Source organism: Rana temporaria, chromosome 12, assembly GCF_905171775.1.
Source record: "Rana temporaria chromosome 12, aRanTem1.1, whole genome shotgun sequence".
Taxonomy (NCBI): Eukaryota; Metazoa; Chordata; class Amphibia; order Anura; family Ranidae; genus Rana; species Rana temporaria.
This window is the reverse complement of record NC_053500.1, coordinates 64350247-64377876: the sequence shown is the minus strand read 5'-3', so window position 1 is coordinate 64377876 and position 27630 is coordinate 64350247. Positions and strand designations below refer to the sequence as shown.

General features: G+C 45.1%; 1 protein-coding gene across 1 annotated transcript in view; it reads right to left on the bottom strand.

The window, feature by feature from the left end:
- Positions 1–27630, bottom strand: part of UNC13D (unc-13 homolog D) — a 178079-nt gene that overhangs the window by 95187 nt on the left and 55262 nt on the right. Inside the window, exons 9-12 of the mRNA XM_040331480.1 lie at positions 12624–12692; positions 8903–8972; positions 6206–6310; positions 406–495 (exon numbers count right to left, since the gene is read on the bottom strand). Coding sequence (XP_040187414.1) covers positions 406–495; positions 6206–6310; positions 8903–8972; positions 12624–12692 — 334 coding nt within the window. The remainder of the gene's footprint in view (positions 1–405; positions 496–6205; positions 6311–8902; positions 8973–12623; positions 12693–27630) is intronic.

Genomic DNA, 27630 nt, shown 5'->3' with positions numbered 1-27630 from the left:
CTAACTTTTGCGCAAACCAATCAATATACTCTTATTGCGATGTAGAAGAATATGTATCGGCCTAAACTGAGGGAAAAAAAAGTTTTTTTATAGCTTTTTTTGGGGGGGATATTTATTATAGCAAAAAGTAAAAAATATTGAATTTTTTTCAAAATTGTTCCTCTACTTTTGTTTATAGCGCAAAAAATAAAAACCGCAGAGGTTAAGAAATACCACCAAAAGAAATCTCTTTTTGTGGGAAAAAAGGACGCCAATTTTGTTTGGGAGCCACGTCACACGACCGCGCAATTGTCAGTTAAAGCGACGCAGTGCCGAATCGCAAAAAGGGGCCAGGTCCTTTATCTGCATAATGGTCCGGGGCTGAAGTGGTTAAAGTATTTTTTAAACATATGACAAGTTGTATACCTGGTGTTGCGTGATCTCATGACGTACAAACTGCTGTAATAACTGGCGGTGAATGATGTAGCTGGGGTTTTTGCTCAGCATAGTTGCTCTCTGTAAATGCAAACATCAGACAAATAATTTAATGATGGCAAAAAGCATAAGCAAACAAAGAGACTATGCATTTTTCGTTGATGCTTATTTAAAATATAAAAACAAAAAATAATTATATTTAAATGTTTTTATAAACTTTAAAAGGTGAAAATACTGATCATTTTTTTATTTTTTTTAAATGAAACCTATACTAAGAAAGTATGAAGACCACTGCTGCTGACCTTTAGGCCCCATACTCACGAGCAAACATGTCTGCTGAAACTGGCCCGCAGGCCAGTTTCAGCAGACATGTTTGGTCGTGTGTGGGCGCGAGCGGGCCGAATTCCAGCAAACATTTGCCCGCCGGGCCTTTTCCCAGCAGACAAATATTCCTGGACTTGTTTTAAAACAGTCCGCTGGAATTCAGCCCGCTCGGACATGTACGGTCGTCAGTACAGACCTACCGTACATGTCCAGGCGCCCGCCGTCCCTCGCATGCGTCGAATGACTTCGACGCATGCGTGGAAGCATTTTAAAGGCGGGCCGCCCACGTCGCCGCGTCATTGTCGCGGCGACACCGCGTCATCGACGCGGCGACACCGCGGACACGCCCCGCGTATTGTTTACGCGCGGACTTCTGTACGATGGTGTGTACAACCATCGTACAGAAGCCCTCTGGCAGACATGTATGGTGGAAACGGTCCGACGGACCGCTTTCACCATACATGTTTGTCCGTGTGTACCCGGCCTAAGTGTTCTAAGTGCTGGCTGGGAACAAGTGGGCACATCAGAACTTCATCTATTTATTAAGAAAGTACTGAGACAGCCAAGAATTTTGCATTTTAAGGAGGTCAGCTTTTTAAAATCTAAAAGTTAAAGTGATTGTAAAAGATTACCTTGTACAACAATTCAGTTTAAAATAAAAATAAATGTATAAAGGAAAAAAAAAGTTGAAAAAATAAAATAAAAATAAATGGCAAAAAAATTGTGTATAGATATAAAAAAAACATTATAAACACCCCTTTTTCACTTTTTTTTTTTACAAGTGATCACATTCCCTCTGTTCTCAGCTGCATAAGAGTCAGGGGGAGGAGAAGCCGCAGCACACTGAGCTTCCCAGTGATTTGCTGATCTGCAAGTCTGATCATTGGAGGAGAGCACACTGAGCCAGGAAATCCCCCATGGAAGTCAAATATGCAGAATATCTTTGTTGACCTCTCCTTTCTACACTGCTAGTTGTCTGCCTGTCATGCTGATGTAATGGCCTTAATACTTTCTGAGACACTGACCTAGAACTAGTATACAGATTTGGTATTCTGACTGTGCATGCTTGTTCCAAGTTAGTGACTTAGAAAGTAGGATAACAAGAGACCAGAAAAAAACAAAACAATGCTCCTGTATTTCTGCTAGTAGTTCTTTCAAGCTGAACTATGAATATCACAAACTACTATGGCAGCGGGGTCCCTTGCACTGCAAGGATTAAATGCTCATTATGTCTAGGGGTGCATATAGCATCTCACAAAAGTAAGTACATCCCTCACATTTTTGTAAATATTTGATTCTATCTTTTCATGTGACAACACTGAAGAAATGAAACTTTGCTGCGATGTAAAGTAGTGAGTGTACAGCTTGTATAACAGTGTAAATTTGCTGTCCCCTCAAAATAACTCAACACACAGTCAATAATGTCTAAACCGCAGCAAACAAAAGTGAGTACACCCTTAAGTGAAAATGTCCAAATTGGGCCAAATTAGCAATTTTCCCTACCCGGTATCACGTGACTTGCTACAAGCTACAAGCTCTCAGGTGTGAATGGGGAGCAGGTGTGTTAAATTTGATGTTATCGCTCTCACTTTCTCATACTGGTCACTGGAAGTTCAACATGGCACCTCATGGCAAAGAACTCTCTGAGGATCTTAAAAAAAAAAGTTGTTGCTTTACATAAAGATGGTGTAGGCTATAAGAATGCCATGACCCTGAAACTGAGCTACAGCATGGTGGCCAAGACCATACAGCGGTTTAACAGGACAGGTTCCACTCAGAACAGGCCTCGCCATGGTCAACCAAAGGAGTTGCCAGCAGTTTAGACATTAAATTGAGTTATTTTGAGGGGGACAGTGAATTTACACTGTTATACAAGCTTTACACTCACTACTTTACATTGTAGCAAATTGTAATTTCTTTAGTGTTGTCTCATTAAAAGATATAAAAAAAAAATAAAAAAAATGTGAGGGGTGTACTCACTTTTGTCAGATACTGTATATACAGAGAAAGAGCTTTCTCCTAGCTCTGGTAGGCTCCCTCCATCCGTGCAACTGGTCTCTTGCAGCCTCCCCTCTAAGGCACTTTGGGCTGTGGTTGCATGCTTGACCTCACCACATACAATGTAGGTAGCGTGGCCACGTGTCCCGGATTGCTCAGGACAGTCCCGCATTTTGCAGATCTGTCCCGGGCACATTCATTCCAGGACAAGATAGTGTCCCGGAATGAAACTCGCACAGCCACCCCCCGGGCCAATCTGATACCCCCAGAAAAGGGCGCCACATCACCGCTTTGCTCACTGACAGTACTTGTCCTGGCCGCGAATGTCTGGAGAAGCACAATCCCACCCCCTGCTTGTAAATGGAGAAATCATAAATCCCGCCTCTTGTGTCCAATCACTGTGTTGTGATTCATTACAGCACAAGCTGATTTTTGGGAAGGGAGGGTGTCCCTGAATGGTAGTTTGGAAATGTGGTCACCCTAAATGTAGGTCCAAGACACAAAGATTCCCGCTGCTCACAGGTGATCTGGCTCCAGCGGCATGATCTCCTCTATGGAGGGTGCTTGCCCAGTTGCAGATGTGACAATCAGAGAAAGAAAAGTCCGGATGGTTGCACACCAAGCTGAGATCCAAAACACTTTTATTCGTATAAAATTTTGAAAGTCATCAAGAGCACAGCATGTACAAGCAGGGGCGCAATGGCTAATCTGTTTCACACATAAACTGTGCTTTATCAGCATTAAATTATGGTTATTTTATCTCAGTTATGAACCGGACACAACCAAGCAGTGATGTATTTAGGTTTTGTGCTGCCCTAGGCCTGACTTAACTCGTGCACCCCTAATTTAAATATGACCCACCCCTTCCTGTCAAGACCACACCCCTTGCTGTTAAAGACCTGCCCTTCCCTTACCCTTACTCTATCCAAAATGAAAAAAAAAAAAGTGTTCCTATAGTTCTACTTTAGGCACAAAATTCTGATAATTTTATGGAGAGGACTAAAAAGATATAACCATGCCAATGGTACAGCAGAAAATATGTAGCACAGTGAGGAAGGTTTGTGGTCCAGGATGATAGGACAGTCAAAATTAGAAGCTCCGCCCCCCCTTCAGTTGCGGGATGCTTGCCTCTCTGCCCAGTCCGCCCCATAAGACTGGTGCTACACTAATAGCGCAAGCCGGCGGGGACTCTTTCCGTGCTGCCCCCCTGCAACGTGCTGCCCTAGGCCTTGTTAGCCTAGGCCAGGATACAGCCCTGCAACCAAGAGGTTGTGTCTGAAAATTGCTTGGAGCATTGCTTCTTTGGGTGTGAACCTTTATTAGAGACCATTATGAATGCCAAGAATTTAGAGTGATAAACACGGGGATTGAAGGTAGGGATAACATGATGATTATTACGCTAAAAAATTACAGAGGATTCCCAGGGTTTATTCATACCAGCCAACGCTTTATAACAGAGGAGTCACCTTTCTCTACCACACTGTTACTTTTTTTTTATGAACTTTATTAAAATGTTACATAGACATTTCATAAAGTTCAAATGGCTGCCGCGTGGTGTGTGTCGAAAAAAAGTACTGCATGCACTACTATTTTTCAATGCACCATACCCGTACACCACCACAACGTAATGGTGTGAGCCAGGCACATAGGAAATAAGGCATGTTGCCTTGTTATACAGTGGAACTAGGCTGGAATAACCGCCCAGCGCAGTCCCACTGCATCTGGTGTGATTGGAGCCTTAATCATTGTACCCTGAGAAGGCAAGGCTATACATAGAGAGACAATCCTCCAATCAAAACTCCCCTTATCACAAATGTGAAGTTAGAGGAAAGAGACCTCCTTTACTTATAGGCTATGGTGATTGTTGAAGTTAGACTGTCAAAGATCCCCTCCCTGCCCAAAATAGCTTAACCCTGGATAATGTCACAGGCATTTAAATCGGACCTTCAGTAATTTTTTCAACTTTCCATCTATTAAATCTTCTGCCCTGTTTTTTTAACTTTAGATAGTAAAACATTTTTTTTCTACCCGTAAATACAGCCTACTTCCTGTTTCTTGTCTGGTAAAAAGCTTAGGCTTATGACATCATGAACAGCTCTCTCTCTCACTCTCATGAGAGTTTTCCAGGAAGGGAGGGGGAATGAGTCATAAGAGAGACAATGAGAGCTGAAGAGCTGGAGGTGTGCCTCTGTGTGTCTGTGTAAATCCAGGAAGTGAACATGCAGCAGCTTCATCTGCCCACAGTTAAAATGAATGCAGCGTTAAGACTTAAGGCAGGGAAATTTAGCGAGCATATTTGGCAGGTACAGAGATACAGTATATATAAAATAATATGCAAAGTGGTTGGAGGGAAGCTTTAGAATGGCAAAGATGTTTTTATTACAAATTATGTGAGCCGACTGCAGTTCCTCTTTAAGGTGGAGAGAATAGTGCTGAGTTCTTCTAACTGACCATTGACATGCTCCCATTTTCTTTATTTAGAATGACAAAATCTACTACATAATCATTGGTTGCCATCTCCATCTCCAACCAGTAGGGTGGCCTCTGCACCTAGGCTCGAATCTTCAAATTGTGGGTAGGTCTACAGTTCACACAGAAACTTGCCTAAGATAACAAGTGGTAAACACACCTTGGGGTAGATTCAGAGAGAATTTACGCCGGCGTATCCATAGATACGCTGCGTAAATTCAAATCTACGCTGGCGTATCTACTTTCTGTATTCAGAAAGCTAGATACGCCGACATTTGCCTAAGATACGACTGGCATAAGTCTCTTACGTCGTCGTATCTTAGGGTGCATTCTTACGCTGGCCGCTAGGGGCGCTTCCGTTGTTGTCGCCGTAGAATATGCTAATTACCTAGATACGCCGATTCACAAACGTACGTACACCCATCGCAATGTATTTACGTAGTTTACGTTAGGCTTTTTCGGCGTAAGGTTGTTCCTGCTATTAGGAGGCGCAGCCATTGTTAAGTATGGATGTCTTTCCCGCTTCGAAATTAGAATTTTTTACGTCGTTTGTGTAAGTCGTTCAAGAATAGGGCTGGACGTAATTTACGTTCACGTCGAAACCAATACGTCGTTGCGCCATACTTGAAAGCAATGCGCACTGGGATATGTACACGGACGGCGCATGCACCGTCCGTAAAAAACGTCAATCACGTCAGGTCATCATACATATACGGTACATAAAACACGCCCCCCCCTTCCACATTTGAATTACGCGCGCTTACGCCGGCCCCGTTTACGCTACGCCTACGCCAAAGCAAGTGCTTTGTGAATACTGCACTTGCTCCTGTAAGTTACGGCGGCGTAGCGTAAATATGATACGCTGCGCCGCCGTATCATTGCGCGCCCCTACCTGAATCTACACCAGTATTTTTAAAACAAAAGCAGCATTGTCAAAAATTCTACAGGCTGCATACGTTTAAAGACAGGAAGGATGCCAGAGCAAAAAATATTACATCACCTTCTTATGTGTTAAAAGAAATTGTAGATGACATCGTCCTCTATCTGGATACGTCTCTGTTCGAGGTTCTAGATTGTACCAGCGGTCCTCTTTACATTTAAGATCCTAAGCAGAGAAAAAGACATCTGTATTAACCAATTGTGGACACTGGACATGGTACACGTGAACATAAAAACATAATCATAGGACACGGGTTGTGCTGTCCTGCTGAACTACCGCTTTCCCCCTAATTTGCAAGAATTTTCAAGCTGTCACAATGACAGCAGGGATATGCTGTGTAAATACAGCAGCTACCAGACATTTTCTGTTTTAATATAATGTGTTCCTATTTAACCCTTATTAACCCTTAATGTATCCTAATTGAATAACTCAGTCAATCAAATAATAATAATATTTACAAAAAGTGATACTTTGCTATTGTAGTGCCCTGCTCCTGTTGACCAGGCGCTATTATTCAAATTTAGTGGGATATCTGAAATGTAGTTATTTCAGATTTGTGTTTTATGGCTAAATTGGCCTTTGCTCCCGCTTTGACTGAGTTGGGTGTATTTCCCACTGGTACCAACAGGTGTCTGTGTCCCCTCTGGTTCTGTGTAGGAAGTTACAGCCAGTCAGAGTTTATTGGGTGCTCTTTCCTAGAACCAACCTAGTGGGAGTTTCTTTACTGCTGGGCATGCTGGGAGAGGGTACTTAAGGGGTGGACACCATTTTCCTCGCTCTCTCGCCTCATGGTCACCTTGACCTGGGGATTGTGACAGTTCCTCTTCTGCCTCGAGCCGGCTGGCCAGAGGTTTCGCAATGGCGGCAATCAACGACTCTCTGCCCATCGCCGCCTGCCTCACAGCCTGTCAAGTCTCACTCTATGGGCCCCTGGCTACTACTGGATGGGGTGCGGAGGAAGATTACTCTGCCAGGGAAGGCAAGGAGATAAACAGGCAGGCGGCTGGCCGGGACTTGAGCTAAGGCAGAAGAACAGAAGTGGAGTGGAATCGGCATGCATCCGAAACTGAAGAAATATTCCCTCCTCTCCGACCAGCACATGATCATCAGAAAGGGGCATAGATAATGGAAAAAAATACCCCCCCCCCCCCAAGCTAGTAGGAAGCGGTGGAGTGAAGGTGTGTAATTCAGAATTTTTTTTTTTATTCTGCACTGAATGTCTTTGACATTGCCCCAGCCCCTGTTCAAATCCATTTTGGGGACAAAACCGGGGACAGACTTGGTCCAGGGACAGTGTCCTTAATCCGGGGACTGTCCCCTGAAACCGGGGATGTCTGGTCACCCTAGCTTAAAGGGACTTTTTCATATTGTGCAACTGAGTTTACTGAGGAAGATTCTGATTATTGGATCCTGTGGCAGAGGATCGTTCAGCAGCTATTGTTACTATAAGGTCTGTGGCACTTTTACCTTTTGACTGTTCGTGCATCATTCCGGCTGCCAGGTCTGTGGCAGAGGCCTGTCCAGGTGAGAAAGATCCAACGACAGTGAGTGTACCTGTCTCAAGGATCTCAAGGTTTCATTGATCTACAGAAATGCCATGTACACACGGTCAGTCCAAACCGATGAAAACGGCCTGAAGTCCAGTTTCATGGGTCCAAACCGACCGTGTGTACGGCCCATCGGTCTGTTGACAAAAATTATAGATAAAATTATTGTTTTAAAATTGAACCGATGGACGACTCACCCTCGGTCAAAACCAATGGTTAGTACACAAAAGCATCGGTTCAAAACCCGTGCATGCTCAGAATCAAGTCGACGCATGCTTGGAAGCATTGAACTTCGTTTTTTTCAGCACGTCGTGTGTTTTACGTCACCGCGTTCTGACCCGACCGGGTTTTGAACTGATGGTGTGTACGCACATCAGACCATCGGTCTGCTTCAGCGGTGAACCGTTGAAAACGGTCCGTCGGACCATTCTCATCGGATGGACTGACAGTGTGTACGCGGCCAAAGGTACCTGAACTTTCCCTCTCTCTCCATTCTACTTGTTTTTCCGTCAATGTTGTGGTTTGAATAAAAAGCCTTTGGAAAAGACTCAGTGACTGGCAACCGTGTTTTTGAAATTTGATTAACCCTAAATTCTGAAACAACACGGAGAACAGTGGGGTAGCGGCAGACCAAAACTAACCAGCAGTTCCTGTGGGGGTAGTGCTACACTATCAAGTGTACACAAAAGGCTACAGCACATACTTGATCTATGTATTCCTCTGGGGTGGGTGAACTAGTGTAGAGATCGTACAAGTTGTGTCCAACAGAGATACAAACAGCAAGTGCCCTATTGCAATATCCCTGCTTTAGAGCTTGTTTGCATTAGAGGCAGCCACCCTGCAAAGTTATCCACTGTAGATTGCTTTTTAAAGCATGGTTGACAGGCGACTGGGAGGCGATATGTCACTTCCTTACTTCCTGTTTAGGTCCTAATAAGCCTGGACCACTGCAACTATGTGCATTGCACGTGGTTGCAGAGCAGTTGCACTGCAGCCTTATTAACTTGAATGGGTGAGTTTTTGTGGCAGTACTGCCTTTCTTATCCGGCAAGGGGTACAATTTTTGCCCCAGTATGTGTACGGGGGCAGGGATGTAAAAACACCTTTTTTTTATACCGCTGTTCCCCTGCTCACATATGTGAATGAGTCCTTACTCATTTTTGTAATATTAGTAAGTAGAATTAGCCCTAAGCTATTATTCTGTTCTTACCCGAACTCGTAGTACCACATTGCCTAGAAAGTCATCTTGACCCTTGTCCTTTCGGGCATCTTTAAATATCCTGAAAATCACAGATGGGTGTCAATATTTGATTTAAAAGAATAGCCAGTAGAAACATCCTCATAAAGCTTCAAAGTGAACCTGAGCCCAGACTATGCACACAAAATTATTTATATATTCTGAACAAGCAGTATAACAAGCTATCATTCCTCTCTGTAGCTATAGGCATGGTGGGGAAATTCATGTTCCAAGTTCACAAACGATTCAGAAGCACTGATATCCCAATTTCTTTGGGGAACAGAGTTCTAGTGGCCTGCCAGCCTTCCAATGAAAATGTACAGTGGGTACTTGTAAGCCAAAATCAGAGGTCTCTGTTGTAATCTGTGAGAATGAAATACAGTACTGTATATGCAGTTACAAAGTCATTGAGGACTTGTTAATATGAAGCTCTTTTACTATTTATTAATATGTAAATACTTTTACGCACAAGGCAAGCTTACACTAAGACCTCATGTGTATGTACACATTAAATCTCTACTGTTTTACCATTCCCAGGAAGCCCAGGTGGTGTGTACAACCAGCCATAGGCATAAATAGCTATGTTTGGCTGTCTGTGGGTATACGTCAGTATAGTGTATGGATGTATTTCTGGATGCAGAAAGCGTGTGTTCAGAAAATATGCCCATATGCTAAATGCTTTAAATGCATCTGGCTGGCAGGCAAAGCAAAACACTGGAGAGAGAAGGAAATGTAGAGGAGGAACTAAATACCCTACCAGCAGCCAGCATCAGGCTGGCAGACACCCACTGGTGGACACTGGAAGTACAACCTTCCGCTCTGGGAAGCACAGTTCCACCATCAGTTGATCCAGTTCCTGACAACCACTGTATATCCCAGTGCAGCTATGCACAGTCATTCATATCTATGGGCAGTTGTGAACAGCACCTAGACTAACCAGACTCAGACAAATTACAGAATTTTATGTTGTGTGCCCATAATGCATTTGTGTGTATGAGGTCTAACACACATGTAGCTGTCACCCGGACCTCCAAGGACCCCCAGGCCGCGTACACACGGTCGGACAAAACCGATGAGAATGGACCGAGGTTCAGTTCCATCGGTCCAAACCGACCATGTGTATAGCCCATCGGTCTGTTGTCCTTTGGTCCAAAATGTTAAAACATGCTTTAAAATCGAACCGATGGACCGCTGCCTGATCGGTCCAAACCGATGGTTAGTACAGAAAGCATTGGTTCAAAACCCGCGCATGCTCAGAATCAAGTCGACGCATGCTTGGAAGCATTGAACTTTGTTTTATTCAGCACGTCGTGTGTTTGACGTCACCGCGTTCTGACCCGATCGGTTTTTGGAACGATGGTGTGTACGCACATCAGACCACTTCAGCGGTGAACCGATGGAAATGGCCCGTCGGACCATTCTCAATGGTTTGGAACGACCGTGTGTACGCGGCCCCAGAGCCAGGAAGAACTGACATTCCTCCTCAGGGTGCAGGTTACTAGGCATAGTGGGTGTGGTGCCAGGTGGAAAGATTGGATGCCAGTCACTTTTTGTAAAAATGAAGAAAGAGAGTTTTATATCTCTTAACAGGAACAGTGGGAGAGAGGGTTAGGGCACAGGACACTCTTAGGCAAATGCAATAGCAATTAGGCAAACTCTGCAGACAAAAATAGAACTAGGCAGACAGCAATACAGAAAGAGGGCCTTTAACCACTGAAGACCCATGCCATTATGCAGGTAAAGGACCTGGCCAGTTTTTGCGATTTGGCACTGCGTCGCTTTAACTGACAATTGCGCGGTCGTGCGATGTGGCTCCCAAACAAAATTGGCGTCCTTTTTTTCCCACAAAAAGAGCTTTCTTTTGGTGGTATTTGATCACCTCCGCGGTTTTTATTTTTTGCGCTATAAACAAAAATAGAGCGACAATTTTGAAAAAAATCAACTTTTTGCTATAATAAATACCCCCAAAAAAGATATAAAAAAAACGTTTTTTTTCTCAGTTTAGGCCGATACTTATTCGTCTACATATTTTTGGTAAAAAAAAAAATCGCAATAAGCGTTTAACTAATGGTTTGCGCAAAATTTATAGCGTTTACAAAATAGGGGATAGTTTTATGGCATTTTTATTAATATTTTTTTTTTTTACTACTAATGGTGGCGATCAGCGATTTTGACACATTTTTGGGACCATTGTCATTTTCAAAGCAAAAAATGCTATAAAAATGCATTGTTTACTGTGAAAATGACAATTGCAGTTTAGGAGTTAACCACTAGGGGGCGCTGTAGGGGTTATGTGTGACCTCATATGTGTTTCTAACTGTAGGAGGGCGGGGCTGGACGTGTGACGTCACTGATCGCCTTTCCCTATATCAGGGAACAGACGATTAGTGACACTGCCACTGTGAAGAACGGGGAAGGTGTGTTTACACACACCTCTCCCCGTTCTTCAGCTCCTGTGACCGATCGCAGGACACCGGCGGCGATCGGGTCCGCGGGTCCCACGGCCACGGAGCTTCGGACCGGCGTGCGCCTGTGACCCACGGCTGGGCACTTAAAGGGGACGTACAGGTACGTGCCTGTGCCCAGCTGTGCCATTCTGCCAACGTAAATGTGCAGGAGGCGGTCCTTAAGTGGTTAAGCTGAATGCAGCATTCTGTATCTTGTAGCAACTTCTGCCTTCTATAACAACAACTTATCTCATAGCAATCCCACTGTAGATCTTCCAGTTTAACTCACAGTATCCCACTGTAAATACTCAAGCTCAGCTCACCATCTCTCATTAGACTTCTTGGACTCTCAGCTGGATCCCTCGAGCTTCACCCACAGCGAAGTGTTGTACTTATCTTCAAGTTTTATTTACAGATACCCGCCATACTCCTTCAAGCTTTACTCACAGCTAACTGCTGTATTCGTGGATTAGCCTCCACTGAAACTTTCTCACTTACTTCACTGTCCCCGGCTAGTGAAGCATCTGCTCTGGTACTCCTTCAAAACTTCATCCCTTCCAAACTTGCCTCTGGTAACAGGAGTGGTTGTCCCTCCGGCAAATGCTTCTCCTTTACCTCCAGCAACGATCAGGCTCCCCTCAGGCTGAGCCTCTAACACACGTGGTTCTGCTCCAAGCTTCGGGCTTAACCTCTGCTGATCCTCCTCTGCGGACACTTGAATTACTGGATAGGCCTCACGTAGACCTAGCAGCCAGTAGGACTCCTGGATAGGCCTCAGGCTTCAGGCCTAGCAACCAGGAGCTGTTTGACACCCACCCACCCAGGCCGGATGGGAAGAACCCTGATCACCTGACTCCTCCTGAATAAATAGCCTATCCCAACATTTAAAGCAGCCAAAAGAAACTCCTGCTAATTGGCTGAGACAACTTATTTACTTATGACCTGAATTCATTGTAATCCATCATTCTAGTGCCAAAAGCAACAGTGCCACCTATTGACAGAAGAGAGAGACTACAAATTGAACTTAGACTTAGAACTGAAATCAGTTGATCAAAGACTACTAATTAGCCAGGCTAGTTACCACCTAGCAAAACTATATTTACATTTAGGAAAAGGTGCTACACACATATAAAGCAGTCCTGTATAATCAGCCCTTTTTACCCTTTAGAAATTGATCTAGTGATGGCTTTTTTTTTGGCACAGTATAGCTTCATCTGGGTGTAAATCACAGTTAGAATAATTCTTACCTCTTTAGTCCATGCAGATCTGTGAGATCCCCAAGTTTTGTTTTAACAGATTCGACATCATCATAATCCCTTCAGGAGAATAATAGAAACAATATTATGACAGTAGTATGCTAATGACACCATACGTATAACAGTTATAACAGTTATTTGTTAGTTATGTGCAACTAACTAACTGCAATCACAAATTTTATTTTTATAACATAAAACGTTTATAATGCCCCCCAAATATTACCAAAGGATTTGTCTAAATTCTGGATTACTGGATTAGAGACAGACTTCTAATCTCATTCTATTCTCTTTGAGAGGATCTCCACCCCAATCTCCTGCATAGTTTAAAATCAAGCTAGTTCTTTATTTTATTCAAATGATTACTATTTTATCAGTTTCAGCCAAGCAGCTCCCACTCTGTATGTTCCACACATCTGAGGTTGAAACATTGAAGTGTAAATAAAGGCAAAAACGTTTCTTTATTTTGGATAGAGTAAGGAAAGGTTATAACCCGTCATATATTTTTTGCCATCTGTGTCCCATTGGGGAGATTTCCTTTCACTTCCTGTCCCATAGCCAAAACAGGAAGTGAGGGGAAATTTTTTCCAAAGTGAGGGAATGCCGATGTGTCGCTCTATTCTCTCCTTTCATCCTCAGGGTTATTCCACTGCAGTATGTGTGATTGGACCTTGTTTTTCCCTCCTCTCTCTCTCTCTGAAATTGGTTGTACAGTAGACTTCAAGAGGCTAATTAAAAGTCAAGCACTGCTTGCAATAATAAAGAATACATGTTGTCATGCCTTTGGCCTACAAGGAAATGCAGTAATATCTTCTGGACTTGTAATTCAAATATTGTCCACTAGATGTCACTCTTAACAAAGGACTGTTGATGGGCAAGTTCTATGGTAATGTACATTTCCTGTCATGTTATTGAAAACTGTCTTCACTTCCTATGACCACTCTTTCATCTTTTTTTCACTGGACAGTCCACATGGAGTCAGCTAAGCTTACACCACATGTTTCCTAAGTCTTAAATACTCCTGGGACAGCATCGCTGGTATGATAAAGACTGTTTATCTATATGCCTAGTAGACATTTATGATAACAAGGCTGAATTAAAGTATAACTAAAGGCACCTGTCAGTTTTCATTGCTGTCTGTCATTATCATCGAGAGTGAAAGTGAAAGAAAATACCAAATTTTGGGTTGTCCCCAGAACAGGAATAGAGGGGAAATCTTCGAATGGGGACACTAGTCCTGGTGACAACCAGTGATTATCTTACCTTTAGCCCTGGTTCACACTGGGTACGATTTGGAACGATTTGAGATGCGATTTGACATGTCAAATCGCATCTCAAATCGGCGGCAATTGTCGGCAATGGCACTGTCCTAATCAGTGCGACGCCGCATCTGCGATTTCAAAAAGTAGTTCCTGTACTACTTTTTGCGATTTCGGGCTGCGATTTACATTAAATTGCGGCCAAAATCGCAGCCGCGAAATCGCGGTAAAATCGTGCATTTTACCGCGATTTTTAATTCGCAGCAGTGTGAACCTAGGCTCAAGGGATTTCTTCTCACTTCCTCTTTTGTCTGTGGGACAGAAAGTGAAGGGAAATCTCCCCAGTGGGACGCAGACAGAAAAAAACAAAACAAAAAAAAAAACTGACTAGCGTTATACTCTATCCCAAAAGTTTTGCAGGTAGTTCTTCCTCAATTCTCATTTTTTTTTATGTGCCTGGAGTTCAGCTTTAACCACGGAAGGTTTTATCCCCTTCAGGACCAGGCCTTTTTTTGTGATACAGTACTTTGTTACTTTAACTGGCAATTGCGCGGTCTTGCAACGATGTACATAAAAAAAGTATGTACTTTTTTTCCCCCACAAATAGAGCTTTCTTTTGGTGGTATCTGATCACCTCTGCGGTTTTTATTTTTTGCACAAAAAAAGGGCTACAATTTTGAAAAAACAAATATATATATTTCTTACTTTATGCTATAACACACATCTAATCAAAACATGTAAAAAAAACGAATTTCTTTATTAGTTTAGGCCAATATGTATTCTGCTACATAATATTGGTAAAGAAAAAATCCCAATAAGCGTGTATTAATTGGTTTGTGCAAAAGTTATCACGTCTACTAACTATGGGATATTTTTTTGTCATTTTTTTATTTTTTTACTAGTAATGGTGGCTGACAGCAATTTTTAGCGGGACTGCGGCAGGAAACCTAACTGACACTTTTTTGGGGACCAGTGACATTATTACATTGATCAGTGCTAAAAATATGCACTGTTACTATACTAATGACTCTGGCAGGGAAGGAGTTAACATCGGGGCGGTTTAACCACTTCAGCCTCGGAGGATTTGGTTGCCCAGTGACCGGGCCATTTTTTGTGATTCGGCACTGCATCGCTTTAACTGACAATTGTCGTGTGATGTTGCACCCAAACAAAATGTACGTCCTTTTTTTCCCACAAATAGAGCTTTCTTTTGGTGGTATTTGATCACCTCTGCGGTCAAAAATACTTTTTACTTTTTGCTATAATAAATATCCCCAAAAAATCTAAAAATAAAAAAATTCCCCAGTTTAGGCCGATACGTATTCTACATATTTTTGGTAACTTTTGCGCAAAAGTTATAGCGTCTACAAAATGGTCGATAGTTTTATGGAATTTTTATTAATATTTTTTTTTACCAGTAATGGTGGCAATCAGTGATTTTTATTGTGACTGTGATATTGCGGCGGACACATCGGACACTTTTTATGTTATTTTGGGACCATAGTCATTTATACAGCGATCAGTGCTACAAAAATGCACTGATTACTGTGTAAATGACACTGGCAGTGAAGGGGTTACCCAGTAGGGGGCGAGAAAGGGGTTAAGTGTGTCCTAGGGAGGGATTCTAACTGTGTGGGGGCTGGGACACAACATTGATCAGCGCTCCCGATGACAGGGAGCAGTAGATCAGTTTCCTTTCACTAGGCAGAACAGAGAAATGCCTTGTTTACACAGGTATCTCCCCATTCTGTCACTCCATGACACGATCGTGGGACACCGGCGGACATTGAGTCAATGGGTCCCACGTGCAGGGTCAGGGAGCTCCTGTACATTGCTTTGCCTGCCTGTGCCATTCTGCCAACGTATAAGTACGTGAGGCAGACAGCAAGTGGTTAAAAGGGAGTGCTTGCTAACTGTGTGGGGGTTGCTCTGACTGGGGGAAGACAGATCTGTGTTCCTGCTTAGCAAAAACACAGGATCTCTATATTCTCCCCTGTCAGAACGGCAATCTGCCTTGTTTATAGGGTTGTCCCGATACCACTTTTTTAAGACCGAGTACAAGTACCGATGCTTTTTTTCAAGTACTCGCCGATACCGAATACCGATACTTTTTTTTAATCTTATGTGACAGTTTTATTTTTAACAATATGTTTTTAATTTTTTACAATTTGTTTTTCATTTTTAATGCTTTCTTTTTTTAGGGGGGGGGGGGGGGTGGACCGTGTCAGTGTGTTTTTTTTTTTTATTTTCTTTTTTATTATTATTCTTTTTTTTCAGCCCTGTTGGGGGGCTTTGGTGAGATATCAGGGGTCTTATCAGACCTCTGACATCTCCCCTTTGAGACAGAGAAAGGGACTAGGGACACAGATTCCCCAGTCCCTTTCTCAGCAGCCTTAGCTGCCCTGAAAATGAATGGAGAGAAGACAGCGTCTTCTCTTCATTCATAAACTGAAACATTGAAATCACAGTTTACGTTGTTTCAGTTATGTGAATGGACAGAGTCAGTAATCATTCGGAGCAGTAAGGAGCCAGATTTACCGGCTCCTACCGCCGCTCTCCATCCTGACAGTTCCAAGGGGTGGAGGAGGAGCACGGAGGGAGAGAGAAACACGAAGGGGGACACGGAGGGAGACGGAAACACGGAGGGGGACACGGAGGGAGAGGGAAACACGGAGGGAGAGAGAAACACGGAGGGGGACACGGAGGGAGAGAGAAACACAGCGGGGGACACGAAGGGAGACGGAAATACGGAGGGGGACACTGAGAGAGAGAACAGCACGGAGGGGGGCATGGAGGGAGGGAGACTGCAGCAAAATGGAGGGGGGCTGGAGGAGGACACGGGACAGTCAGCGGTGATCGTGTGTGGGGGAGTTACAAGCACAGATCACCGCTGATTTTAAAGCAGCTGAAAGCCGCGCGGGGGGGAGAGAAAGAAGTGGAGAAATTACTTTTAAATCTATACAGCGGTGATCGGTGCTTGTAACTTCCCCACGCACTGATCACCGCTTACAGAGCGTTTTACTGAGAAAGGATATGGTCAGAATTCCCTTGTGGATACTTTGGAGTTAGTCAAAAACACCAAACGAGTAGATTTGCTTCAGTCAAAACCAAGGGTTGACCGACTGGCCAATTATAGTGCCCCCTTTATAACTGACTACTCTTGTCAACATGCCAGTGTCAGACATATTGTGTCTAAACACTGGCATGTCCTCAGAAGCGACAAGACTTTGAATGCCATTGTCATGGACGACCTTCCGTTGTCAGGAGAATCCGTTCCCGGCGCGTGCGCATTGGTGCGCACTTGCCCGCGCATGCGCGCATTGGTGCGCGCTTGCCCGGGCATGCACGCGTTGGAGCGCGCATTGGAACGCACTTGCGCACATGCGCGCGCACAGGTGCGCGCGCACGTTGACAGTGTTTGGCGCCAAGGATTCCCTATATAAACAACCTGATCCCTCACCAACTTGCTGTCCTGTCTACAGCGTTTCCCTGGATAATCTGCACCTGTGTATTTGCTGTTCCTGATTACCTGACCCGGCTTCCTCTGACCTCTCTTGTTTGCAGCCTGCCTCTGACCCCGGCTACGTCTGACCTCCGCACCTGCTTAACCCCTGGCTCTGTCTTTGCTCGCCTGTTATACCGACCCGGCCTGAACCTTGACTACCCCTTTTGGACTTTGCTTTGGCTCTGATCTGCTCATCTGTGTTGACCCGGCTTGCCTGACCTGTTGCTTCCTGCTCCACAAGTGCCTCCGTTGCTTCCAGCCTGCTGCCAGCTTCCTGCCAGGACCTCAGTGCTTCATCCTGCTTCTGCTTCCAGCAAACTACTCAGCCTACTACCAGGCACTTGTGCCCCTCTGTACACTTGATCCCCTGTCCACTCTATCAGGGGCTCCTGAGTCGGAGGCTTACGAGAGGCCGCTCCCTGCACATCGGGCTCCCATCACCAGGTACGTGACAGTACAGGACAGCCATGTCCGAGCCCACGCAGGGAGCGTCTCCCATGGAGGACTTATGCCGTCACCTGGATGGCCTCACGACTGCCGTAAGAACTCTGCAGGAAGGATATGCCCGCCTGTAAGGGCGCATTCAGACTTTGTCCGCAGCAGCCCCGGCCGCATCTGGAACCTCCTCGGGCCCCTCAGTCGTGATGCTACCGCCTGAGCCCAGAGTCCCCACTCCAGAAAGATTTTCTGGGGACCGAACCAAGTACAGAGCCTTCCGCAATGCTTGCGAGCTCTTTTTCGCCCTACAACCCAGGACCTTTTCACTCGAGTCCACAAAAGTAGAATTCGTTATCTCACTGTTGTCAGGTGAACCTCAGACTTGGGCTCATCGCCTCTTGGAGCGTAAGGAAGTTTGCCTTGAGTCACTGATGACCTTTTTCCAAGCAATGGACCTCATTTATGAAGACACCCAGCTGGCGGCGACCGCAGAAGCGGCATTGAGTACATTACAACAGGGGCGCAGGGCAGTAGAAGATTACGTAGCAGAGTTCAGGCAATGGAGCTCCGATACCACTTGGAATGACTCCGCCCTGCGTCACCAGTTCCGCACGGGCCTATCAGAACCCATAAAAGACGAATTAGCCCGAGTTGGCATCCCTGCCCCGCTTGAAGCTCTCATCCTGTTGTCCGTACAGATCAACAGGAGATTAAGGGAACGCCGAGCTGAACGCATGACCAACACGCATCCCAGCGCATCTGCACGCCCAGTTTGGATGATGCCACGGGTACCCCGTTTTCCTTACTCCGCTCCTCCTAACCATGTGCCAGCCTCCTCCGATACTTCGGAACCAATGCAGCTAGGCCTGCTCCGCCCATCTCTGACCCCGGAAGAGCACCAGCGGCGGCGAATTAACAACCTGTGCCTGTATTGCGGAGAGTCAGGCCACTATGTGAGGACTTGCCCGGTCAAGATTCGTAAGTGCTCAACCCTCTCATCTGCTTTCTCTCCCACAGTACGTAACATTGACACTCATCTGGCTGTTTCCATCTCTTTGCAGCTCCCAGGAAGGAACGTCCAGGTTCCCGCAATTATTGATTCCGGTGCCTGTAGCGGCTTCATGGACGCTTCGTTTGCCTCCCAACATGGCATTCCGCTGCGACCCCGACGCCAGAAACTTGCCGTCCATCTAGCCGATGGGTCTACCATCAGATCCGGCCCTGTCACACAGGAAACCATGCCTCTCTACGCTCTCATCTCCAATAACCACTGGGAGTTACTCTGCCTGGATATCATCGAGTCCCCAATGTTCCCTATCATTCTAGGCATGCCCTGGCTGAAGGCTCATAACCCACAGATTGATTGGAATTCTGGGAAGGTCCATTTCCCTTCTTCCTATTGCCGCCAGTATTGCCTTCAAGAACCTGTCGTCAACTCGTCCCCCCTATTATGTCTGGAAAATGAAGCCGAAAACCGTCTACTAGTCCCAGAAGCCTACCACAGTTTTTTGGACGTCTTCAGTAAAAAGGGCGTTGAGACCCTACCACCACATAGGTCGTACGACTGTCCTATTGAGCTCCTTCCTGGGGCAGAAATCCCTTTCGGTAGGATCTTCCCTCTGACCGAATTGGAACTGGTTGCTCTAAGATCTTATATAGACGAAAATCTAGAAAGGGGCTTCATACGTCCTTCCACATCTCCAGCCGGAGCGGGAATATTCTTCGTAGAAAAAAAAGACCATTCCCTACGCCCCTGCGTAGACTACCGGGACTTAAATAAAATAACAATTAAGAATAGGTACCCTCTTCCGCTGGTTCCCGAACTATTTTAGAGGCTTGGAGCTGCGACTATTTTTACCAAACTCGACCTCCGCGGGGCTTATAATCTAGTCCGCATAAGAGATGGCGACGAATGGAAGACCGCGTTCCGCACCCGATTCGGGCATTTTAAATACCTTGTCATGCCCTTCGGTCTGTGCAACGCCCCCGCAACCTTCCAACATTTCGTAAACGACATTTTCAGAGAGTACCTTGACCTGTTTGTCATAATCTACCTGGACGATATCCTGATCTTCTCCTCTTCTCTGTCTGACCATCAAGAACACGTTCGAAAAGTACTTACCCGGCTCCGTCAACATAACCTATATGCCAAATCCGAGAAATGCGAGTTTGAGCGAGAGAGCATTCAATTCCTGGGCCTAATCATTTCGGCAGAAGGTATTGAAATGGATCCACAGAAGGTCACCGCCATTACGGATTGGCCCGCTCCCACCGACAAGAAAGCGATCCAACGCTTCGTGGGATTCGCAAACTTTTATCGAAGGTTTATTAAGGGGTTCTCCTCCATCATCACCCCCATTACCAATTTAACCAGGCAAGGCACCCGGTTCCAGTGGTCTCCCAAAGCCCAGGCTGCCTTTTCTACTCTTAAGGGACTGTTCACGTCGGCCTCCATCTTAAAACATCCTGATCCAACCTTACCCTACATCCTGGAGGTTGACGCATCAGAAGTGGCGGTCGGAGCAGTGCTCTCCCAGAGACAGGGGCCCAAGGCCCTCCTGCATCCAGTCGCATTTTTCTCCCGCAAGTTATCAGAAGCGGAGAGAAATTATGATGTCGGAGACAGAGAACTTTTGGTGATTAAAGCCGCCCTCGAGGAGTGGCGCTACCTTCTGGAAGGTGCAGCACACCCCATCCTGGTCTTTACCGATCACAGGAACTTGGAGTACCTGAAGAGTGCAAAGAGGCTGAAGCCACGCCAGGCCAGGTGGGCACTTTTTTTTTCTCGATTTCTCTTCCATATTACCTATAGACCCGGGTCAAAGAATACCAAACCTGACGCACTCTCCCGGATGTTTAATGGGCCGGAGGCTCCTTCTTCTCCTGACACTATTCTAACCACCGGCAACTTCCTTGTACTTCAAGGGGACCTTCTGTCCCAAATCAAGCAGGCGTCCTCAGAGATTTCTATACCGCCAGTTCCCACCCTACAGCTCAGAGACGATTTTTTATGGAACAAGGACAGGATCTTTGTGCCCCAGCAACTATGGGTAGCAGTCCTCAGATCTTGCCACGATCATGAATTAGCGGGCCATTTTGGGGTCCACAAAACATCTGAACTTCTCCAGCGTACCTTCTGGTGGCCACAGTTGTCCCGAGATTGCAGAAACTATGTGGAATCCTGCACTACCTGCATCCAAAACAAGGGCAGCAGAGCCAGAGCATGGGGATTACTAAAGCCACTACCTGTCCCGGAGAAACCATGGAGGATGATATCCATGGACTTTATTGTTGAGCTCCCTCCATCAGAAGGTTATACCACCATCTTTGTGGTGGTGGATAGGCTCTCTAAGATGGCCCACTTCCTGCCAATGATTGGAACACCTTCTGCTCCTGAAACAGCGAAGATCTTTGTCAGGGAAATAGTGAGGCTCCATGGCATACCCGCCAACATTGTATCTGACCGGGGGGTACAATTCACGTCAAGATTCTGGAAATCTCTATGTGGAGCTCTAAAAATTGACCTTTCCTTTTCATCTGCATATCATCCGCAGACCAACGGTCAGACTGAGCGTACCAACCAGACGCTCGAGCAGTATCTGCGCTGCTTTTCAAGTTTTTCTCAGAATGATTGGTCCTCCCTGTTGCCTCTTGCAGAATTTGCTTACAATAACTCTGTTCATTCCGCTACCAAACAGTCCCCATTTTTTGCCAATTACGGTTTTCACCCATTGTTCCTTTCCAACAATATTCCGGAATGTTCGGTACCGGCTGCCCAAGAAACCCTGGATTTCTTCACAACCAACAATAAGCTGCTGGAGACAATGGAGAAAACCCAGGAATACAATAAAGAGGTATTTGACAGGGGGAGGAGAGGAGAGCTTGATCTATCACCTGGGGACCAAGTCTGGCTGTCTACCTTGAACCTGAAGCTGGCCTGCCCATCTAAAAAATTAGGTCCCCAGTTTGTGGGTCCTTACCAGATCCTCAGGAAAATTAATGAAGTTGCATATGAATTAAAATTACCTGCCTCCTTCCGGATCCATCCAGTTTTTCACGTGGCCTTACTCAAACCTACAGTCCCGGACCCTTTCACCAACCGGAATGCCGGTCCTCCAAAACCCGTACTTGTCGATGGCGAAGAGGAATATGAAGTGGAGTCCATCCTGGACTGCAGGAAGAGGCGCAACCAGATTCAATATTTGGTGAAGTGGAAGGACTATGGCCCGGATGAAAATTCCTGGGAGCCAGAGACTAACATCCATGCCAAGAGACTGATTCTGGCCTTTAAACGGGCACACCGGAACAAGTTGGCCCAGTTGGGCATCCGGAGGCTGCCCGTAGAGGGGGGGCAATGTCATGGACGACCTTCCGTTGTCAGGAGAATCCGTTCCTGGCGCGTGCGCATTGGTGCGCATGCGCGCATTGGTGCGCGCTTGCCCGCGCATGCGCGCATTGGAACGCAATTGCGCGCACGCACGGGTGCGCACGTTGACAGTGTTTGGCGCCAAGGATTCCCTATATAAACAACCTGATCCCTCACCAACTTGCTGTCCTGTCTACAGCGTTTCCCTGGATAATCTGCACCTGTGTATTTGCTGTTCCTGATTACCTGACCCAGCTTCCTCTGACCTCTCTAGTTTGCAGCCTGCCTCTGACCCCGGCTACGTCTGACCTCCGCACCTGCTTAACCCCTGGCTCTGTCTTTGCTCGCCTGTTATACCGACCCGGCCTGAACCTTGACTACCCCTTTTGGACTTTGCTTTGGCTCTGATCTGCTCATCTGTGTTGACCCGGCTTGCCTGACCTGTTGCTTCCTGCTCCACAAGTGCCTCCATTGCTTCCAGCCTGCTGCCAGCTTCCTGCCAGGACCTCAGTGCTTCATCCTGCTTCTGCTTCCAGCAAACTACTCAGCCTACTACCAGGCACTTGTGCCCCTCTGTACACTTGATCCCCTGTCCACTCTATCAGGGGCTCCTGAGTCGGAGGCTTACGAGAGGCCGCTCCCTGCACATCGGGCTCCCATCACCAGGTACGTGACAGCCATTCTCCCTGATAAACCTAGAGTGGTATTCAGGGGTTCTACATCCCTTAAAGATAAATTGGCACCCAATGTACTGGATCCTCCGAGGATTCCTTCTATGTTCTTGTCTGGCCTTGTAGGGTTTTTCAAGTGTGGGAAGTGTCAGGTTTGTGCTGTCAATACCCCAACTCCTAAAAGAACAACAAGTTTTTGTTCTAGACACTCACCCAAGAGATTCCCTATTGAATCATTCATCACTTGCTCTAGTACAGGAGTCATCTACTTACTACAATGCCCGTGTGGGCTTCAATATGTGGGCAGGACCAAGCGCGCTCTTCTTATATACGCTTGAATGAACATCTAACTTACATCATTAGTGGTTTTCCTAACCACTCAGTCTCCAAACATTTTTTGTTGGCCCATAATAAAGATCCCACAGGTACCATCTTTATAGGGATAGACAAATTTCAGGCGCATTGGAGAGGCAGTGACCTGGTGAGGAGCATTTCAAGAACAGAGATGTTGTGGGTACACACACTAAAATGTTACGAACCATATGGTTTGAATATAGAAGTGGACGTGAACTGCTTTATCGACAACTCTTAGGCCTTCTTCATTTGAATTCACCTTAGTTCTAGCCCCCCCTCTTCCCCCCCTGTTTTTATATATAATTTTTATATATCATTTTGGGCTTCAGTAGCCATACATTGGGGCATTGTGTAGGGCTTCAGTAGCCATATATTGGGGCATTGCTTATTTCTTTATATTGTTTAATATGTTTTTGAACATTTTTGTATTATGAGGGATATTAATAGTTCTTGTGTTTTTATAGCACTTATTTGTGTATTTCATTGGGGCATTATTTATCCCCTCGTGATAAGCTTTGATCACTATGGGCATAGGTCTCAGGTGCCCGATATTAGCCCCCCCTTTTGCATACACAATTTTGTTTATAATTTTTTAATCCAATTCATTTTTATACTTATTATTCATTTTTGAAGTCATATTGTTCTATTCTGATTAATATGATAATATAGAGTCGCTGTGGTGGACTTAATTTTTCAGTGCTCCAGCGCTGTACCTCCACAAGCTTCATACCATAGCTGGCCTTTACTCTTCCTGGAGTTATGGCGGCTATTATGCGACTGTTCTTTGGTAAATAAATGTTTTATTATTAAACTACACAGTCGTTTGATATTGGGATCTCCCAGTGGTTCCGCGCTAGGTTTTGATGATTCACAGCTTTCCTATATTTTTTTATATAGGTATAATGGCGGATGGGTGGTCATTTGATTCATGTTTAATTTACTTTTGAATCATGCAGCCCTTTGATATAGTAATCCCTGGGTGATTCCATGTTGTTTTTATGCTATGTAGTTTTTCCCTTACTCTTTCCCAGAGTTAAGATGGCGGACGGGTGGTCACCTGAGACGTGAGTCCACTGTTGTTTCCGCCCCTTGTATGTATTTATGCGGTGACGCAGGACGCCTCCTCATACCCCGTGATAAAGTCTATCTTAGACGAAACGTCGGGAGGAGACGTGCTGACGTCACCGTGATTAAGGACAACTCGTTCTGTTACCGGCAGGCTTTTACATTCTGTTTTTTATCTTCGACTTTGTAAGTGTGCTACGTTTGTTTTTATTAAATGCTCCAAACGTTATTATGCCATTGTGAGTTTCTTCTCTATGACCATTTGACTGCCTGGTGAGTCCAAGGACCGCTTTGTGGGAAGATCTATTCATCTGCTGTTTACATCCCCTCTGCCAATTCTGATCCCTAGGGATCCAGGGCTCTGGTAAGGGTCAGTGTGTACTTTGGTGGTGGTTTTGCATGTCACACTGTTCGTCTACCAGTCACTGGGGGATGTCCTGTACATATGTGCCATAAAGTATTACACTATTTTAGTTTTTTCCGTTTTTCTGGATGTTCCGCTGGTGGACTATTGGGATGATCGTATCAAGTCTTCGATCCCCTGTGCAGCCCAGGTGTTTGGCTACTTGCTTGGTTTGATCCATCAGGATCTTAGAATTCGGTAAGGGTCAGCATTTTCAGGGAGCTGGGAACCAGATCCTTTCTTCACCTGTGTATTAGTTTGTTACCATATGGAATTTGATCATTTCTGGACTTTACCCTCATTTATTCGCTAGAATTTTTTGTCACTATTTTGGACTATTCACAGTTGCTTCATTTATACCACATTTGTATATGACCTATCAAGTCATATTCATCATTTTTGTTCACTCATTTATTCACTAGAATTATTTGTCACTATTTGGACTATTCACAGTTGCTTCATTTATACCACATTTATATATGACCTACCAAGTCATATTCATCATTTTTGTTTAGCGCAACTCCACCTTTTGCCACTGATCACCGCTGACTGTGCAAGTATCGGGTGAAGCATCGGGAGCATTTGCCCGAGTACAAGTACTCGGGCAAATGCTTGGTATCGGTACCGATACTAGTATCGGTATCGGGACAACCCTACTTGTTTACATAGGGAGAGCACCATTCTGCTTCTCTTGGGAACGAATGCTGGGTGCAGGCGGACATCGGGTCCTCCAGACAGGCTGATTGGGTGGTGCGCACACTCCCCCTAATGGCTATTGCACAAAATGATGTATAGGTACCTGATTTTGCGCAATATAGCCGACTTGCTGCACTACATGTACGTTAGGCAGTCGGTAAGAGTTACATTTGTCACATTTGACACCTTTCAGGGGGGAGGGGGGCCGGCCGGCTGCACGTGCCTGCCGGCCGCGATGTCCGCCAGGTACCCGCAAACGGCAGTTACAGAGCCAGGGACGTGGATCTCTGTGTGTAAACACAGAGATCCACGTCCTGTCCGGGAGAGGAGACTGATGGTGTGTCCCTTGTACATAGGGAAACACCATCGATCACCTCCCCCAGTCAGTCCCCTCCCCCCACAGTAAGAATCACCTAGCAGGGCACACATTTAACCCCTTGATCGCCCCCTAGTGTTAACCCCTTCCCTGTCAGTCACATTTATACAGTAATCAATGTATATTTATAGCACTGTTCCCTGTATAAATGTGAATGGTCCCAAAAATTTGTCAAAAGTGTCCGATGTGTCCGCCGTAATATCGCAGCCCTGACAAAAATCGCTGATCACCACCATTACTAGTAAAAAAAATATATATAATTTTTTTTCAGAATTCTATCCCCTATTTTGTAGGCGGTATAACTTTTGCGCAAACCAATCACTATACGCTTATTGCGATTTTTTTTAACCAAAAATATAGAATAATACGTATCGGCCTAAACTGAGGAAAAAAATATATATATTTTTTAAAAAATTGGGATTTTTATTATAGTTAAAAATATTGTGTTTTTTTCAAAATTGTTAGTCTTTTTTTGTTTATAGCGCAAAAAATAAAAACCGCAGAGATGATCAAATACCACCAAAAGAAAGCTCTATTTGTGGAAAAAAAATTGCGTCAATTTTGTTTGGGAGTCACGTCGCACAACTGCGCAATTGTCATTCAAACGTGACAGTCCTGAAAGCTGACATTTCGCCTGGGCAGGAAGGGGGGTATATGTGCCCAGCAAGCAAGTGGTTAAAATGGTAGTAAGCACTACTTTTTTACATTTAAAATCTTAATAAAAAAGACTTTGTAGATTCCTGTAAATACTTTTGGGAAATGCACCGTGTAAGATGTTTTATCCCAGTAATCATTGCGATTACATAATTTGCGCATGCAAATAGGTTTGGCTACATCAGCATCATGAGAAATAATAACAACATCTACAATAAAAGTAAGGACACTAATGCCACTGTGACATATGTGGATTGCAGTGCAACTCTGGGGTAGAATCAGGTAGAATGGCTTAAATTTGTGCGGGCGTAGCGTATCTCTGATATGCTACGCCGCCGTAACTTAGTGAGGCAGGTTCTGTAGAACCTACGCCCTAAGTTACAGCGGCGTAGCGTAAATCTGCCGGCGTAACCGCGCCTAATTCAAATTGTGAAGAGGTGGGCGTGTTTTATGTAAATAAAACATGACCCCACGTAAATGACGTTTTTGACTAACGGCGCATGCGCCGTCCGTGAAAGTTACCCAGTGCGCATGCTCCAAATTAACCTGCAAAAAAGCCAATGCTTTCGACGTTAACATAATTATGCACATCCCCATTCACGGACGACTTACGCAAATGATGTAAAATTTTCAAAATTCGACGCGGGAACGACGTCCATACTTAACATAGGATACGCCTCATATAGCAGGGGTAACTATATGCCAGAAAAAGCCTGACGTAAACGACGTAAAAAAATGCGCCGGGCAAACGTACGTTTCTGAATCGGCGTATCTAGCTAATTAGCATATTCAACGCGTAAATATACGGAAGGGCCACCTAGCGGCCAGCCTAAAATTGCAACTAAGAGACTTACGCCGGTCGGATCTTAGTCAAATCTATGCGGAACTGATTCTATGAATCAGGCGCATAGATACGACGCCGCACACTCAGAGATACGACGGCGTATCTGGAGATACGCCGTCGTATCTCCTACCTGAATCTACCCCTCTGTGTTTAACAGGATTGGGCACACTGAGCTTACTGCTGTTTTAATACACAAAACAAGTACAAAATAATGAAATGAGAATATATATATAGAGCCAACAGTTCATGTATCACTTTACAACATAAGGACAGAAAGTACAATTACAATACAACTTAAAGCGGATGTGCCATGGGGAAAAAATATTAAAAGCCAGCAGCTACAAATACTGCAGCTGCTGACTTTTAATAT